This window comes from Myotis brandtii, unplaced genomic scaffold (genome assembly GCF_000412655.1).
Source record: "Myotis brandtii unplaced genomic scaffold, ASM41265v1 scaffold196, whole genome shotgun sequence".
NCBI lineage: Eukaryota > Metazoa > Chordata > Mammalia > Chiroptera > Vespertilionidae > Myotis > Myotis brandtii.
The window spans coordinates 4,558,348-4,577,875 of record NW_005357311.1 but is presented as its reverse complement, the minus strand read 5'-3'; the positions used below and the strand labels follow the sequence as shown (position 1 = coordinate 4,577,875).

Here is a 19,528-nt window from a genome sequence, read left to right as displayed (position 1 = left end):
GCACGAATTCATGCATCGGGCCTCTAGTTATATATAATATGAAATAGTTACAGTACTGTTCCCCCTTAATCCACTTGTTTCAGAGCATTAAAACAATCTGTGAAGTTTTCCGATTCAAATTTTTGAACTAGGAACCAAGTCTTCACCTCTGAAATGACAGAAATGATTTTTAAAATAAAAACGGAAGTGATAAAAACAGTGCTAGAAAGCATTAGGGGTGGACCAGGAACTTTGAGGAGTTCCAGGAAGGTAGAATACAGACAGGATAGGGCTAGTGGAGAAACCAGACAGAAAAAAATAACCTAAGATAGCAGAAATAAACACAGTTCTTTCTGTGAGAGCCCCCAAAGCTGAATTCATACCAGCAAGTGCAAAGAGCAGTTCTACTCATAGTATTTTCTCAATAATTACTTTCAGAACAGTAGAAATGGTTGGAAATCATCTCTGCTTCCTCATACAGTCATCAGTGATTTCAAGCTAAAATCTGAGAACTGTTCTCAAAGAAAGATGGGTGGTTGAGACTTCTACCAAAGATGTAAAGAGAATCAGAGCATTTTGGGGTAGATTTGTGTCTTGAAGTAGCCAGTGCTGGGGGATGAGGTAGAGGAGAGAAATCAAGGCAGCTGCAACAAGGACTGAGTGAGATGCACTAAGCACCAGCTTTCAAAGGAGCCCTCCTTATGTTGACAATACTGCCAGTTTCTCCCCATTGCACCCCACAAGGAAGCCGACCTGACAAATATATCCTGTCCACGTACTGGGACTATAACCAGTTCTTCCATGTAATAGGCAGATGGCAACTCAGAACACTTATACCAGCTATATATTTCACCCAGCCCAATTCCTTATTTGCAAATATGAATGAACAAAAGATCATTAGATCATTTGAAGATCACCACATAATAAAATCCTGAAATTGAAGGAAGGAATTGAATAAACTGAGCAACCAACAAGTGAAAACAAAATAATTCAGGAAAGATGTCATTAAGTAATTATAAGTAATATCTATATATATATAAAAGCCTAATATGCAAAGTGTCCCCTCAGGAGTTCAACTGGGAGTTCAATCGCTTTCTATGATATGCGCTGACCACCAGGGGGTGACATGGAATAAAGGAAGGCCCTGCCGGCAGCCAGCAGCTAAGGAAGGGAGGCCCCAGCTGGCAGCCGGCAGCTGCTAGGGACCCTACCCATGCAGGAATTTTGTACACAGGGCCTCTAGTTTCTAAATAATTTAAAAAGATATTGAGTCCATCAAAAATGAACAAGATGGTGTGGAAAAAACACACAGAGTTCAATAATAAGAAAGGTTTGTTGCAAAATATGTTGACTAAAACAATCATTGATAGAGTTGAAGAATAAAATGAAATCATCTGAAGGTTCAGTCAACATCTGGAAAATAAAATTAAGCAACTCTACCAGAACATAGATCAAAAAGACCAAGAGAGAGCCCTAGCTGGTTTGGCTCAGTGGATAGAGCATTGGCCTGGGGACTGAAGAGTCCCAGGATTCATTGCAGTCAGGGGCATATGCCTGGGTTGCAGGCTTGATCCCCAGTAGGGGGTATGCAGGAGGCAGCCGATCAATGATTCTCTCTCATCATTGTTGTTTCTATCTTTCTCTCCCTCTCCCTTCCTCTCTGAAAAAAAAAAAAACAAGATAGAAAATATAAGCATTTCAGAAAAAGCAAACAGAAACAATAAAGAAGAAATTATTGAAGAAATAACAGAAGGTTTGACTCACTTAAATAAAGACACATGACTACTGCACCTGGTAGATCATGTAAAAAAAAAAAAAGCTCAATATCTAAATACATTGAAATGATAAACATTCCCAGGAAAACAAAAATCTTAAAATTCCAGACACTGGAAAATATTTATATAAAAAGAAAGACAATGGTATGAACATTGTCATCAGACTTCTTATCAGTAATATTGGTTTCTAGAAAAGAATCACTGTTTTCAAAGGTTAGAGGAAATATACATTATATCTGAAAAATACATTGAATAATAATTACATATCTTAGATATTGTTTGTTGACTTTCAATTTTTAGGATTAACCAATTGACAAGACAGTAGATTTAATTACAGCTAGAGAACAGAAAGTTGTTATTAATAAAAATTGGGTAGTAGAGGGGAAGTGAGAAAGAAAGAAGGTATTGTAGAAGTATTGGGCACTCCAACTTTCAAACTGAGAATTCGACATTTTTGTAAGTTGGTAAATCAAGAAAGGGAGAAACATAGATTTTTTTTAAAAAGATATAATTGTAACTACCAGGAAAATTAATAATGGAAGGTATTAATTCTGAATAATTCCTCTGGGGAATACAATGTACTCTCCTATAGTGTATGATTTTTCCCCCATGAATTATCTACACTAATAAAAGAGAAAGATGCAAATTGACCATACATTCACGACGCCCACCAGCCAATCAAGAGTGAGTATGCAAATTAACCCAACAAAGATGGCGGGTTAATTTGCATACGCAGGCGCCGAGCGGCCGGGGGCAAGGCAAGATGCTTGTGTCATCACCATGGCGATGACACAGGCATTCTGCATTGCCCCTGGCTGCTCTGGGCCTCTGGGCAGTGTGGGAAGGCGGAAAGGCGGCTCCAGCTGGAGCAAAGGTGGAGCCAGCAGCCAGGGGAAGGAAGTCCCATTCCTGCATGAATCTTCATGCATCAGGCCTCTAGTATTATATAACTATACACACATATATATGTAACACTAGAGGCCTGTGCACTGGTGGGGTCCCTTGGCCTGGCCTGTGGGGATTGGGCTGAAACTGGCTCTCTGACATCCCCCAAAGTGTCCTGGATTGCAAGAGGGCACAGGCCAGGCTGAGGGACCCCACTGGTGCATGATCAAGGCTGGGGAGGGACTGTGGGAGGGCTCCAGAATGTGTCCAGCCTGTCTCGCCTAGTCCCGATCAGCTGGACCCTAGCAGCAAGCTAACCTACTTGTTGGAGCGTCTGCTCCCTGGTGGTCAGTGTGCATCATAGTGACTGGTCCAACGGTCGAACGGTTGGAGGGACAATTAGAACATTAGGCTTTTATATATAAAGATATGTACATGTGTATATATAAGAGTGATGTCTGAATAGGATCTAAATGGGGCTAAGATAAGAATGAACTTTACTAAGAGGCTGTGGCTTTTGAGACCAACCTGTGCTTGATTTCTGCAGGGTTCCAGCTCCCTTGTTGGGCTATGTGTACCGTTTCAATAACTACTCCTTTTACTTGAGCTAGCTTGAGAAGGACTTTTTGTGCAACCAAAATCACTCTCATTGAAGAGAATCCTGAAAACTGTGTTTACTTTGCATTCAGAAAGGAAAAGGGGCCTGTGATTGCTGTCCCCTCAGACAACAGGATGAGTGGGTTCCACTTCTGTGCAATCCCAGCCTATAACACAAGAACTTGGTGCATGAGACTGAGATTACTTTAAGAAAATGTTCTAAAATAATTTTTTTAAAAAGAGTATATTTTTTAAAGTGGCTTAATTTATTTTCTTTTTATAAAATTCTTGGGTTATTGGATTGGAGGTTCCAAGATATTTCTCAGAGACTTCAGTCTTCTAAAATGGTGTTAGGAGAAAAGAAAAAATAAATAACCTTAACATTCTCTTTAGTAACAGCTTTGTTTTTCTGATCCAGAGATAACAGAACCTAGACTGAATTCTAAACCTTCAAAACATGGAACAGCAAAGCTGTGTGGAAAATGTCAGACTGACCCTTCCCCCAGAGAGCTCTCCTAGCAGGCTGAGAAAGAGAAAAGCTACCCCTGAGAGCAGGCAACTGGTCTGATACCTTCAACCAGGCATTGGTATCCTCCTGTTGAACCCCAAAATTTCACAGAACAGCAACACAGAAGGCCACTTTGTGAGTGTGATGGGTCAAGACAAAAAGAGGACAGGACCACTCTGCAATCATATCTAAATACAGACCAAACATGAATATTGTCTAAACGACGAACATGAACAAACATTCCTCTACCTAAGAAGTTTTATTAAGACCCCAAATCACAGAATTAAACCCACTTCCTGAAATCAGCCCCACTTTGTTAAGCCCTCCCCAAAATCACCTAACACCAACCCAAATCCTTTCTAATCAGTCCTTGCTGAGCTTTCTCACACCTTTTTCTGAGATGCGCCATGGTTCTCCATGGAGCGTGCTCTTCTCTGAAAGAGTAATAACCCAATTTGCTCAGCAACAGATGTGTTCCTGGTGGTGCTCAGCTGGTGGGTTTTGACAGACCTTAGGCCTGCCTCGTTTCTCGGCTCCACTCCTATTATTGTCCCAGGTCATCAAAGAGCAGCTTTCTTGGACTAGCTTTCTTGGTCCAGGCAACAATCACCAACATTTACTAAACACTTATTACCTACCAGGTGATTTATATGGATTAACTAATATGATCCCCACAATGGCCCTATGAGTCCATAGGCTTAGTACCCCATTTATAGATGGGGAAACAGGTTACAAAAATATAAGTGGCTGAGCCAGGAGTCCAAGGCAGCAAGTTGGCCGGGTGCTATGGCTTCCATGTCCATGCCATGCTGCCTTCTGCTGGACTGGCGGTCTACTGTGCTCTAGCACTTCAGGGAACAGTGGGTGGTCATAGGCCACTGTGTCATCAGCCTACATTGAAGGGTACTATAACAAGCAACCCCAGGATATCACTGCTGGGTTTCCTGTAAGCTATGAGAGAATGCAGACCCACAGGAAAAAGAAAAGTCCCTCCCTACTCACAGTACCAGAAATAAATGAACTTCTTTAAGCGGCTGTGTTATTTATTTATTTTACCTAAGAAGATATTAATCATCTACTTCAGAGTTTTCAACCTAACTTTAAGAAAGGTATGGTAGGATTTTAAGTTGAATAAACCTAACCAAGAAAGGATTTCCTTTGCATTTTTCTTTCAATTTTACTAATGTGGTCAAAAAAGCATTCTGGCTTGGTAGTAATATGAGTGGTTCTCTCCCTAGAAAATGGGACACTGAAGCACAGAGCCCTGGAGAGCAATGATTAATGCTCAGGGAGATTTCAGGGACTTACTTTCATTTTATTTACTTTTGTAATTACCTCTCATCTATAGCCTACCATATTGATTTTCCATTTACAAGTGGTATAAAGTTTCCTTTTAAAATTACTTCATTAAAAATCTGAGTTTGTTTAAAGGAAAACGTTAAGTAAATAGTGGTACAGGTGGTAGGAGACCAAACAGGGAACCAGAAGTCATTAAGGTATTTCGGGAAACCCTGACTTCAGTTTCCTCTTTGCCCCGGATGCTGGAAAGACCAGAGTTTAATTTATTGGTCATTGACCTCAAGGTGCAGTTCATTCCCTGCTCCATTTATTTCTCCTTCTATTCTAACTCCTGGCTCTCTGTCTTCTATCTCCTTCCTCAAGTGCCCCTCTGCCTTCTTTTCCTCTACAACATGCTTTCAGAAAAAAGTGGTGGGGGTGGACGATGAGAGTGGCAGATGACACAATAAAGACTATTTCTTTACTAGCACTGTGTCCAAAGAGTAGAAGTGACCGGTCACCCATGGATGAGGTTCAAGGAGCTCTCAGAAAGCCCGGGTTGTTTCATTTCCTCTAGTCCCTGGAAGTTGTAGTTCTCCCTTCTGGGCAGAAACCGTGTTCCCAAAACTGCTGGGGCAGCAGATTCTTTGGCTCTCCTCCGTTCCAGCGGAGAGTCACCACGACAGCCTGTTCCTGTAAGAAGTGTGAGTGAATTCAAGCTCTGCAGAGGAAAGCAAGGGGGAGATGACCCAGATGCGTCCTCCTCCCCCTTGCTGGCTATGCAGCACCCTGTCCACCTCTCCTCCTTCGGATCCCTCTCCCTCGGAGTAAGGAAGTTCTTAGGGACTCCAAGGAGGCCGGGGTTGATAGAGGGCAGGGATGGAGACTAGCTCCCGGGCATGGGAGCGGGGTGGGCAGCGCTGGAGAATAACGCCCAGGAGCCGGGGCTGCGAGCCCCAGACTCCCGGGAAAGTCCAGCAGTCTAGAGAAGCTGGGCTTAGAGGCGCCCCTCTTTGAAGAGTTCTCAGGAAGTTTGGGGGAGGGGCGAGTCGCTCTCTCTTGTAGAAAGCGAGCGGGAGGCTGAGGAGGGACCACAGTGGCAGCAGGTCTCAGAGCTGTCACGTTCCTGCTCACGGGCGGGGCCGGTGCTCCTGGCGGGGTCTGCGGGACCAGAGAGGGCCGAGGGCAGAGCGCGCGCCGGCATGGAGGGACTGGTCCTGCTCAACGCCCTGGTCACCCGGCTGCTGTTCTTTCTGCACTCGCTCATTGGGGTCTGGCGAGTGGCCGTGGTGAAGAAGGAGCCGAGGTACTGGCTGCTGGCGCTGCTCAACCTCTTGCTCTTTCTGGAGACTGCGCTCACCCTCAAGTTCAAGCGCGGCAGAGGCTACAAATGGTGAGCGCACCCCGGAGGGGATGGGAGGGCGCGGAGTCTCCGGGCACTGTCCCCCATGGTACTCGCGGGCAGCCCGAGAGCCTTCCTTCCGAAGCCCACCAACTCTTCACTGGGATTGTGACCCCCCCTTTGTTCACGCTGGGAGCTTGGAAGGAGTGCGAGATGCTCCTTGGGCACCTCAGGGTCCCAGGGCATCACTGGGAAGACTCCAATCACAGCCAGGCGTCACCCAGTCCCAGCTTTGGCAACTTGGAAAATGAGAAAAAAGAAACGAATCGTTTGCTTGTTCTGCAGAAAGTGCTCCAAATGGGGGAGTTTGGGGGGCAAGGGGGTGTCATGTGACCTGCTTTCTGAATTGGGGTGTGTGTGTGTGTGTGTGTGTGTGTCTGTCTGTGCGCGCGGGTTACTCTGCATACATGCAAGTATGGGAATGCCCTTCGCTGGCCATCAGGGACTTTGGCAAGAGCTTGTGTGCTCGGGACAGCGATGAAAAGCGACAAGACCCTGACCGCACAACAGTCTGTGCTTTCAGCCGCTTAGCTTCCTTCCAGCCCTGGAGGTCCGACATGGCACCAGCTTCAGGTGTCTGGGTTTGGTTGCTTCGGAGCTTGGCTAATGGTCAGCTCATCTGGTCCAAGATGGGTAGCCACGCTGGTGGAGGGACCAGCAGGGGGTGGTTCAGACTTAACCTCAGTGTCAAGAATTACATGCTCAGCGTGATGCTCATTTCCTCCCCCAAAGACTTGAATACAATAGAAGAAATGAGAAAAGGATTCCCTTGCCATTCACAAAGAACCTCCACCTTCTTCCCTCCATTCCCAGTAGATTTTCATCCCAAAACTTTTCCAAGATTGGCCTCTTCCTATATTAATTTTTAAATACAGTGAGGCTGTGTTTTCATATATGTCAATTGGGTAGTTTTATAACTACCCAATTCTATGAGAAAGAAAAAAATAGTATTAGCCAGTTCAAGAATTACACACAGCATGCAATTATAGTTAGCCACCATACTGAGGGACTAAAAACAGAACAAAACAAAACAAAAACACCTCTCTACAGTTTTACCTATCAAACTACAAAAGACTGTATTTCATGATAGTGCAGGGGATGAATGTGTTGTCTCTTAAAATGATGTAAATCTTGCTTAAATTTTTCACTGTTGAAAAATTTCTAAAATTACCAATGAAAAAAAGTATTTGAGTAGGATCTTAATTTAATACAATAAGAATTGGAATGTTGTTGCCCCCTCTCCCTCGCCCCACCCCCAATCCCCTATGAACAGCTTATAAGCAGGGGGTAGTTAAGGTACTTTCCAGTGTGCCTTTTGGAATATCTCAAAGAAAAAATGGTGTTAGCTTCTCAATGGTATCAGTGTTAAAGAAACAAAAGGGGAGAAAAGTGTGCACCTACCAGGTCATATGAAATTAATTTAGTTTTTACTGAGTCACTTTAAAATGCTAAGGTAGAAAATATCTTCAATAATAGGAAGATGAAGTCTGAGATGTGAAAAATGTTCTACCACCAAGCATTAGAGCTTCTGGAAGAAATGTCAACCTCAGAAGAGGGATTAGCTCAGTGGGCTCTGAAATATACCTCCTCCCTCTCCAAGAGTAAACCAGAGTCCTTAGCTCACATTAAATCAAAATTTCCCTCCAGCTGTATAGAAACACTATAGCTAATGGTCCTTCATGTCTATATTATCACTGAGGGCTTATTCAGACTAACATGTAACTTACAACCAAGAGAGGAGAAGAAAGTTGAGGCAAAAATAATAGGTAACGGTCAATGTGTCAATGTCAAATAAGGGCCTGGGGACATATTCAGACAGATAATGGGGTAAAATCTGGGCTTTCCTACTTACTTTCTGTGGGGCATTGAGCAAGTTACTTGACCTCTCTGAGCCTCAGTTTTCTCAACTATAAATACTATCTCATAGATTGTTATGAATTAAATGAAATAACATGTTGATGATTAATGACTAAAAAAGGAATGGTCTTTTCTAGATCCTAGGGTTTCTCTTTTTTTTCTTCTTATTAAAAAGCATTCCTTGCTAACTGGACACCTTTTCTGTCTGTACATCTTTATTTGAGGGGCTGGTCAATAAACCATTGGTTCAGAGCCAAAAAGTAGAAAGAAAATCCTTACCTTTATTTTAGAATAGGCTCATGATGTAATTCACAAAAATTTTGCTGGCTCATTATCTAGATTAATATTTAAAAATAAGAAAAAAAATTGATAGATTTGGCTTATTATAAAATTTCAGGGACAAAGGAGTCTTTGTAAATTATCTAAATTGAAATGTGATTTGTAATGCCTTATTTTACTGATGTTATAATTGAATCTGCAAATATGGTAATTTTTGTGGGCAAAGCACTCAGGCTATTCTGTCATCTGAGAAAAGAAATCAGAAGATGGAATGAAAAAATATACAGAAAATTACCCCTGATGTAATATAGTAATAATTAAAATGTGTTTGACTTGGGACATATTTCATTCCTAGGCTGATGTTTTCTAGGTAAGGCAAGGCATAACTTTTTGTTTTTTTCTGAGTGTTAAGAAAAGTTTTCATCAGAAAACCAGGACTGATGGAATAAAAAAACACACAAAGTAAATATACGGCAGTACCTATTCATTTATATAGGAAAATGTCAATATAGATCTATATAGAGATCTATATTAGTATAGATATGTATATTTTTATTTATTGGTCTTATATTTTGCAATTTACCCTGTAGAACCAAAAGTACCTATATGTGAATATATATGTACAAAAATAATAATTTCCATCTTGTTAGAGGAAAATTAACCTAAAAGCAACCCAATTATCCATCAGTAGACTGGTTGAAAATTGTAACATACCCAAATATAGAGTAGTTTGCTGATATTAAAAACAATGAGCTAGATTTAACTATTGACCTGGAGGGATGTCCATAATATGTTGTCAGGAAAATAACGTTACAGAGTTATGTATATAAGGTCTGTTTTTTTTTTTTTGTAGAAATAGAAGTAAGTGAAACCTTCCCATACAGAATATCAATCAGTCAATCAAGTAATGCCTGAATGGTGGACTAAACTCTGTACAACACATGAGGTGAAAATTTCCTTTCTAGAACATCAAATCTACAAACTTCCTTTAGATTACCCTGAGCTAGTTTGAACATTGCTCTTTTTACTATATTTGGCACCTAGCCCCAAATAAATCAAATCTACAGAAATCATGGAACAATAAACAGAGCTATAGAGGAAAATGTGAAGAAAATTTTTTGAAATGTAGCAAACATATTACACTGGTCCAAAGAATGTTTCTTTAGCTATTCTTTGGAAAGGAAAATGGAGCTAGAGCTGCTGAGCTCAGCTGTCCAGGGACAAGCAGCATTACATCAACACTGATAACTTGCCAGTTGGAGAAATTTAACTTGTTGGAATTCTATAGGAGAGGGTAAGCCAACAACACACCCCTTGTTAAGTGCAATAAATGTATGCTAGCAGAATTTGTTTCATTTCACCTCGTGTTTATTAATTTCACCTGCCCATTTACTTATATTCCTGTAAGACAGAAATTAGTACCACCTTGCTTTATTTTGTTTTTCTATCGTCTGGGCAACAGTCCAATGGACCTGTGAATTACTATTTAGGCAAAAATCAAACAGAAGACAGTATTTCAGTTGCTTTCTAGCCAATAGTGATAACCAAGATTGTGACATGTTTGAAGCCTGTTCACTTGAGAGTAGACAGCATTTGAGAATAAGTAGAAATATAAGTTGAATTTATTGGCAAAAAACAATGATTTTAAGCACTGAGCTTTCTTCATTGGAATTTCAAAAACACAAGGTAAATATAATTGAGTTAATAAAATACTTCACCTATTTGGGCACCTCTTGTCATTATCTCTCTCCCCTCTTCCTTTATTAAGTGCAATCAGATAACTATTAGTTGAACCGTCTAATTAGTAAGCATGATACTATGTTAGACACTGCATGCACAAGCAGAGGAAATAGAAAACAAAGACTCAAAATTTTAAAATAAAAGGAATCATTTTGATTAAGCACTCAAATGTGTGGGAAGAAGAATAATTATGACTATTTAGCATTTATTAATGTTGAGGTTCTTTCAAGGTTTTATACAGATTATCCGATTTGATACTGATAGAAGCTACAATTATTTTGTTCCTCTATCTCACCCATTTTTAGATGAGAAAACAAAGGCACAGAGCTGTTAAAAATCATTTTACTTACGATCACTTAGTTGGAAATTGGGAGAGGAGGGATATTAAGACTCCAACAATTTAGAGGAGAAAGGATATGATGGGTACTACTGTGGTGGGGAGGGGAAGGCGGACAAAGGAGGCTTCACAGTATTTGATCTGTAGCAGGAAAAATAGGTAAGAGAGAGGAGTGCAAAGACTGTGTAGATAAGGGATATCCTGAGGTTGGTGAGTGTAGGGAAAGTTGAGCAGATTTCTCTGGAGCAAGTACAGAGCCTTATCATTCTTCATTCAACAAAAATATCTGGAACATCTAATATGTGTTAAACATTGTTTGAGTGCCAAGAATACACAAGTGAATAACACGGGTAAAATCCTGTCCTGAAAGAACTCACGTTTTAATCAGGGGAGCCATGAAATACCAAAGTAAATAAACAAGTGAGTGAATTAATAACAGTAAGCAAATAAATAAATGAACTATTAAAACTATGAAGGCCTTTGGGGCACGGCTTATAGAGAGAAGGAGAACCAGGGGGAAGGTTCCACTGGGTGGTCAGAGAGGCTTCTCTGGGAAGCCATTTGAGCTGAGTCCGTTAAAGCAGAGAGGGAGCTAGACATGGATGAGCCAAGGAGATGAAAATTCGAGGGAGCGATGAGCTAGCTGTGCCTTGGGACATTTCTGACATACCTCCAGAAGACAGACAAACACTGACTTCCTGTTCTACTTTTCCTTATCTCTTCTCCTCATGTATCCTACCTCCAAGGGGAAATTTTCTTCTAAATTTTATATCTTTAGCACATCTCATTTGAAACATCATGTGTTATAAATGTCTAGGTGTCTCCCAACTGAAAAACAAAAAGATAAATTAGGAATAAGAAGAGATTCTATCCTAAATGGATTTCAAGTCAAACAAATTCTGTAAAAAACAAACAAAAAAACAACAACAACAAACACCCCTCAATGAAATTTGTTTTGATTACTTAATTGTATTTAGACAGTTCAAGAGCAGAAATAAAAAACCTAGATTTGATGGAAAATATATGAATTCTGATCTTGAACAAGTTTTGTGTAGTGTGGAACTCAATATGATGTAATTCTATAGTATTTGACACATGTATCTTCCTGATCAAAATTGTTTATAAAAAAGCCAGAGAGGAAGTTGGGAAGTAAAAGCAGTCTTCTCCTGATGACCTTTTTGGGTATCAGGGAAGATGAAATGAAGAGATTGGGAAGAAGACCCTGTGATTGCCAGATGGCCAGCTTGGGCGCTGGAAAGTCTCTCAGCAGATAGACTATTTCTCTCCTTGTTCACACTTGCTGTCCATACTTCCTGAAATATCTCCTTAGTATTTCATTTATTCCAGTAACACTTTCCACTGTGCACTGGATTTATCCATGCCACCTACTATGTGATTCCAGAGTTGCAATATTCAAAGTTGTATATGCACATTTTACCTCCTGAGCCTTGAGCTCAATGCAAAAGGGTGTCTTAACTTTGCATCCTTTTGGGAAGCATATGTTGAATGTTATCAGCAAATGACTTTGTTTTTAGTGATCTGAGTCATGGGTTTAGAAAGAAGAGTCTTATGCTACCTTGAATGAATACTATGCTTCACTCCCAAGAAAAAGTCATATTTTTCTATTTCACAATGGACTTGGGAGGGATCAAAACAATAATTAAGTCTGCTTAATGAGACCCCTGAGAAACTAAACCTTTGAATAATGTCCTTGCTTAGTATGTTCAACTGAGACATTTTGAACTGAAAATTAAACTTATAATATTCTGTAGCTTCTTTTACCAGACTGGGAGAAAAACAAAGTGTGGGCAGCTCCCATGAACCACTGCTAAATTTCATGCACTTCCCCTTCTCCTGGTGGTGGCATTATTATGCATACAGCATCAGGTCAAATCTGAATAGTTTAACTTCTTTACTAACAATGGAAAATTAATCTTTACATCAAAGGTTATTCTCCCCCTGTGCATGTCCCTCAGTACTCTGGAAGTACTGGTATGACAGTTAAACCTGGGGGGCATAAACCATTTGTTAAAACCAGTTTAAAATAGTTTTTTATATACTGGTATCAAAAAATGCACTTTTTTGAAACTCATATTCAAATAATACTAAAAGACATCAAGATTGTTAATATAAAATGCCAGGTGGAGACATATTTTCTTTTTTTTCTGAATATAAGCCTACTTATTCATAGTTGTTTAGGAGAAGGGGCATTATATTTTATCTTCAGTTTGTCTGACTGACCTCAAAGAGGTAGCTGGGGGTGCAACTGCCTTAATGTTGTTTGTTTATTAGAGTAAATGTTAGTAATTCTTCGGGAATAAAAAAATCCTCTCCACCATCAGCGTTGCTGTCAGCCCTCCTCATACTTTGCAGTATTTCTTTGTTTCTTTTTTATTTCCCTGATTGAGCCTCCTGTCCCACACACCTATTTGATCCACCTGAAATAGCCTCTTAATAAAATGGCTGTGCCATTTTCTGACAGCCTGTTAATAACAGATATGAGAATGATGATGAAGTTGATGGTGATAATGGAGGTGGTAACAGGTATCAGTTATTGAGTACTGACAATGCTCCCAGCCTGCTCTACATTCATTTTCTCACGTAATCCGCACAATGACCCTATGAGTTAGTTTACATCTTTATCATTGTTTTATGATGAGGACATTGTTACACAGCAAGGTAAGATTGTTTATCTAAGGTCACAACTAGTAATAATAAATCACAAATATAATTCCTAGCTTCCGGTGAGCACTCATATTTATTGAATCAGGCATTGGCATTGCACGCATATTACCTCATTTATTCCCCACAATAGCCCTGGTGGAACTATTCTTGCTCTTACTGACAAATGAGAAAGCTGAGGCTTAGTGAAGGATTCCCCACCCCAGGATCAAATTCCATCAGCCTAATTATTATCTTCTGCTTTTAATAAACAAATTAGATTTTGCCTGTGGATAGTACAACTACATATATTTTTAGGGACAAGGATTCCCTATACTAGAGAAAGGGTTGCAATATATTTTTATTTTTCAAAGTTAGGTAGGTTAATCCCCAGTAACCTGCTAATGAGCACTGGAATAATTCTGCTTTTAAAACAAAATGTAGAAAAGTTCAGACTGCATAGGGACATGGCTCAAAGACACTCTTGCAGGAGCAGACATCTTTTTATAAACCAAAACAGAATGTAAAAGGAAACAGAAGAGGGGAAAAATTCTAGGTTGTCTTTATTTTGGTCCTGAGGTGGAAAGCCAATCTCTTTTATAGGACAGAAATAAATACCATTGTCTTTTATAGAATAAAATAAATTAAAGTTTTACATACATAATGCCAGCAATGCATTTTGTCCTCCAAAGACCATTAAAATTCCTGTTCACTCATTCATCTATAATACTAAAAGCATAATATGCTAATTAGACTGGACAGTCGAACAACCTTCCAGACGACCTTCCGGATGAAGCCACGGCTGCGAGGGCCGAGACCCTTGCACAAATTTCATGAATCAGACCTCTAGTTAGACAATAATTTATTGTACTAGGTGCTATGCAGTTGTATGAGAACAGGACAATATATGCAGTTACATGAGAACAACACTCTGAGAACCAAACACTTTTCCACAAATTAAGTTCAGGAGTGCAGAAAGACTGCAGAATAAAGATACACTCAGTATGGTAGAACTTGTTAGACAGAGAAAATTTCTTGTGATTTATTCACTGGCTTTGAAGTAGCTGGTGGTTTTACCAGAGTGGAGAGAAGAAAGAAGGGCTTTTCCGGTTGAGGGACTATGATGATGGCAGTACTTAGGGTTTCAGTTGGAACCAATTCATTTAGGAAGATGTCATGATTTGCTTTGCCTCAGAAATTTTATGAGAAAAATAGTACATGCATCCTAAAACTGATGCATATTTTGTTCCTATAACTAGTTTGCTCATAGTGAAGCATACTGCTGAGGTTTGAATGTGGGCAACTTCAATTTTAATAACGCTTGTTCTTGTTTTAGATATCCTCTTGGGGCATTTTAGGTTAAGTGAAGTCTATAGTACTGCTGCTACTGGTTTATAGCATAATTTGGGATTATGATTTTATTTTTAAAATGGGCAACAACAATGACAATTATTATTAATACTCACCTTCAGAAGTAGTTTTCCCTTAACAAAACAGAAATGTAGGCATTTCAAAAGAGTGTTGGAAGTATAAAAAATGATTTCATTGCAATGAGCATTCCCAACCCATTTAAAATTCCTCCTTGTCTCTTCTGTTCCTTTTTTTAAAAAAAGATCTGCTTTTATTGGTTTTTAGAGATAGCGGAAGGGAGAGGGAGAAAAACACTGATATGAGAGCACAACATCAATACAACTCTATCATCTGATGTCAGCACCTGTTAAAACATACATACTCCATATTTAATTCTTTATTTGGGTGTAGTTTTCATGAGCTTATGGCCATTTAATTCTGGCCTCCCTCCCTTTTTAGTGCCAGATACAGACAGAGGGCTCTGGGAGAGAGGTGGTTGTGAGGGGGCTCTAATTAGGAAGACAAGTGGGTGGTGGTTGGAATCAGATTTGTGACTTTGCAAGTATGCAAGGGTTGTGTGTTCTGCAAGAGCATGGGGTGAGTTTTGAGGGAATGAGAGAAGTAGGTCATATGTTGAGGCTGTCGTCTTGGCCACTTTTTGCCCCTGCATTAACAGAAAGGCCTAACTGAGCAGCCCAGGTGGAGCGGGTGGGTGTTAAGGCCCCCTTAGAGAAAGCACTCTACAGTACATGTACGGAGGACAGATAATTTTTAAATTGTTAAACAGGGTTTAGGGGCCCACAAAAGGGTATCTTGACCTACTTTTTTTATTTCCATGAAAGTAGGCCTATTATTATAAAGTGCTCCAGAAATTTTATTGAGGACACTCAAGGCAGTTTAATGTGAGATTTTGAAACGTAGGTCTAGTATTCTTACAAGTCCACTCCTATTTGTAGAGTAGGAAATACTGAGAAGTTGAAATCTCAATTTGCACAGAAATAATTTTGGAACATTATTTTTGCTTCACTTAAATCTTATCTATTTTCAGGTTTATGCATATGATTGGAAGACTAGAATCCTCATTGTTTGCAGAGAACAAAGCTGAACAGGCTAGTCAGTGATATTATGGTTAATTTTTCTCCTATTTGCTTTTTTATATTGTTATATGCTTCTAAAATGAATACATGTTACTTTTCAATAAGAAAACAACAATAATTGTCATATTTAGAAGGATGAAAATGGAATCCTAATTCTAGACTAATGGTGAGTTGAAGTAAATATAATTCATTGCAGGGCTAAATTGCTAAATGTCATGACATAATCATTTTGTGAAAAACATTATAATTTGCTGAAATGACAACTTTGTGTGATAAATAATATTTTATTTTTGGGTGAAATGAACTGAAAAGAAATACAATGAATATAGCTCTTTAAGAGCTCAGAGCAGTATCTAGCATGTAGCAAGACCTATAAATATATTTTATTAGTAAATTGGTCCATAAATAAATAGAGAAAAAATCCTTTAAGATGGTGCTCCTGCTGGGTACTTTAGAGAGAATTGGTATGCTGGCTAAGGGCTGTGAAATAAGAAACAAGCAAACAAACAAAAATGTCTGTGGAGAGAAAAAAAAATATATTTAGGAAGGTTTTAATTGAGAAAAAAATGTCTGAGCAAAGGCAAAGTAATTGGGCATTAAAGTATTAATGTTGGGTATCTCCTGTATTCTGATAAGATAGTGGTAATTGGTATTGTAATAAATCTGAGTTTCTAAGGGCAAGATAGCTTATTAGCAATAGAGTATTCTCAATTCTGTAAATATTTTCCACTTGGATGTGTTTTATTCATTTACTCATACATTTATCAGTTTTTGTTAGTGTATGAATAGTATGTCTTATTTTCATAAAACAGTATCCAGAAACCTAATTTAAGTTATTTTTGAGTTAGTTAGATTCACCTATGGTATTAGTCTTCATACAAAATGCTTGGCACTTACTTCGGATGCCATTAAGACATGAAGACTGAGTAAAATGATTCTGAGAAAGGGCATCTGGTTTCATTAGTTACACAGAACAAGGTAGGATTGGGCCTAGTTTTTTTTAATATATTTTATTGATTTTTTTACAGAGAGGAAGAAAGAGGGATAGAGAGTTAGAAACATCGATGAGAGAGAACATCGATCAGTTGCCTCCTGCACACCTCCTACTGGGGATGTGACTGCAACCAAGGTACATGCCCTTGACCGGTATCGAACCTGGGACCTTTCAGTCTGCAGGCTGACGCTCTATCCACTGAGCCAAACCCGTCAGGGCTGGGCCTAGTTTTTAATTTTTAGAATGCATATTTCTCTTTAGTTCCAAAAATAAATTGCACTGACAGTGCACGATCAACAATATGGCAAACCTTCAATATAATAAGTAACGGCTAAAATGTAACTTTGAAATATGAAATTTTTCATAGTAGCAGGACAATATTAAATTCACACAAGAACAGAATCATTAGTTTCCTTCAGTAACACTTCTGATAAAATCAATTTATGATGATATTTCAAGAGGAGGCTTCTAGTCAAACCAGCAACAGAGAGGCAAGAAAATAGGAACTTTAATCAGCCATGGCCTTATCCAGTTACTACATATTTGTGGGGAGCCCACCACCACGTGCCACACACTGTGGAAGGAGATGAGGATATGATGGTCAGCAGACAGACGCAGTTCTTGTATTACTTAGAATTGCTGGGAGACGGCCATGCGCCCGCACACACATGAATATATAATTATAAATTTTGAAAATATATGGGGTAAAAGTGAAGAGTGTGACGGGACAAGCATAACAAGGAGATCTAATTTAGATGCAGCAGAGAGGAAATTTTTTTCTGTAGAGTCCCATAGAGCTGACATGAACTATGAGAAAGAAATAATCAGGTGAAAGGTGAGGAGGAGAAGTATTTCAAGAGAGAGGAATATCTATAAGTGATGGCCTGAGTTAGGAAGGCACTTAGTTTTTATCCAGAACTGAAAGAAAAACACTGTTAGAGTAGCACGGTGAGGAAGAATTGTAAGCAACAGCGCCCAAGAGGTACGTAGCCCTGATGGTGTGGCATTTTATAGGTCATGGTGGGCAAATGGCCCTTGCAAACCACGACCTGTCCAGTGAATGTGAAGTTAGGCATAATGTTGTCTGCCGCAGCACAACTTCCCTTAGTTCAAGGAGTCTTAAATAGGCTTAGTTTTGAGAATCGTAGTTTAAAAATAGGACTGGTTATGTTATTTTAAGAGAGACTTCTAAATGGATATCCTCTCTGTCCTCTTTCAGCCAGGCATGTATTTGCAGAACTGAGCCTGTATAAGGCAGCAACTCATGTGTGTTGAGCGCATACTGAAATAGGAATTTTTAGGGGTGAAATGGGCAGGGTTAGGGAATTTTTAAAATTAAGGGGGTCCATGGAAAAAGCACAGGGCTACAGAGCTGCAAAAGGGTACATTTCCATAAGACAAGGGAGTTGGGAGAGGCAGCAGTTATATTTCCATAAGGGAACTGGGAGTAGCAAAAGGCCTATATTTACAAAATAAAGGAGGGCCTTATGTGTCCCATATGAGGTTTGACCTTTGAGCTCAGGAGTTGCTACAGTGACCAAATCAAAGGGGAGTGATCGCCAATCAGAGGGGATATCGAGGCACAAAAACTGCAGCCTTTATAAACCGGGAAAAGGGAACTCAGTGGGACTCTTTTCCCCTCCCCACAAGGGAGTCTGTGCTGTGAGATTCTTTCCCCTTACCCACGTGGGAGTCTGTACTTGTTCTTCAGTAAATGTCACATTTGCTATACCACCTTTTGTCCATAGTTTCATTCTTCGCCTCCACAGGATAAGAGCCCAGGACACCATCTTGCCCAGGGGAACACGGTGCAATCCAGTCCAAAAACTCCGTATCAATACAATATCAGGCACATAAGTCATACTGTCTCATTTAATCCTTACAACTACCCTATGGGGTGGATATTATTTTCCCTATTTATAGACAAGGGTATTGAGTCTCAGGGAAGTTAGCGATTTTCCAACGATAAATGAATGGAAGATGCAAGGTTCAAATTTGGGTCTCTTAATTTTGTGAAGTTTCTACTGCACTGTGACAATTCCTCAAGGGGCACAACGAAAGAAGCACACTTGGCACTGGACCTCCTGAAATGGGAATAAAAGGTCCTGGTAGATGCTAGTAGCCTCCATTCACTGCATTTGTTCAGTCCTTCCTTATTTGTAAATTCATGAATTTTTAAGCAAATAAGCATTTGTTTAACAAGCATTAATTAAAGACTTAGTAAGGCACCTGATACCACTGAGGAGAGGATAAGATGAAGGAAAGGGAAGTGGGGAGGGACATAAAGATAAAATATTCAGGATCCACCTTTAAGGAATTTAGGAAATCTAAGTCTCATATATAAATAACTATAAAACAGTGAGAATGTGTTGGGTCCCAGGAGAAATACAAGTTAAGATTAATTCCTGGTATGCCCTTGAAATACAGGTATGATGTTGAAGGGTAGAGACATAAAGGGAGAGTATTCCAAAACAGAAAATTATAATTTGGAGGGACATTTGCTATAAAGCCATTTTAGAACCTCTCTTGTAGATTAACCAAGTGAAGGAGCACAGAGTACTTTATTCTTAGGGGGACCCATGGTCAAACGAAACATAGATGGCTGAAATGTATTCTTCATAGTCAAAATAAGACAGAATATGCAAATTGACTGTCACATGGTCACAAAGATGGCAGCACCCAGTCCCCTCAGCCCCACCGAAGTCACCCAGTCCTTTCAGCCCCGCGGGAAGGGTGGGGTGGGGTGGGGGGTGGCTGAAGTCCCCCAGTCCTTTCAGCCCAAACTGATT

The 19,528-nt window shown here is 39.7% G+C and overlaps 1 protein-coding gene across 3 annotated transcripts in view; it reads left to right on the top strand.

Moving 5' to 3' along the window:
* Window positions 1–5,694: 5,694 nt before the first annotated feature.
* TMEM26 (transmembrane protein 26) overlaps window positions 5,695–19,528 on the top strand; it is a 40,159-nt gene continuing 26,325 nt past the window's right edge. Inside the window, exons 1-2 of one of the 3 annotated variants that reach the window (XM_014538739.1) lie at window positions 6,375–6,415; window positions 9,414–9,506. In XM_014538739.1, coding sequence (XP_014394225.1) covers window positions 9,502–9,506 — 5 coding nt within the window. In that variant the 5' untranslated portion in view covers window positions 6,375–6,415; window positions 9,414–9,501. Of the gene's footprint in view, window positions 6,416–9,413; window positions 9,507–19,528 lie in introns of all 3 variants that reach the window. The other 2 variants (XM_005865123.2, XM_005865122.2) reach the window with 2 other exon arrangements.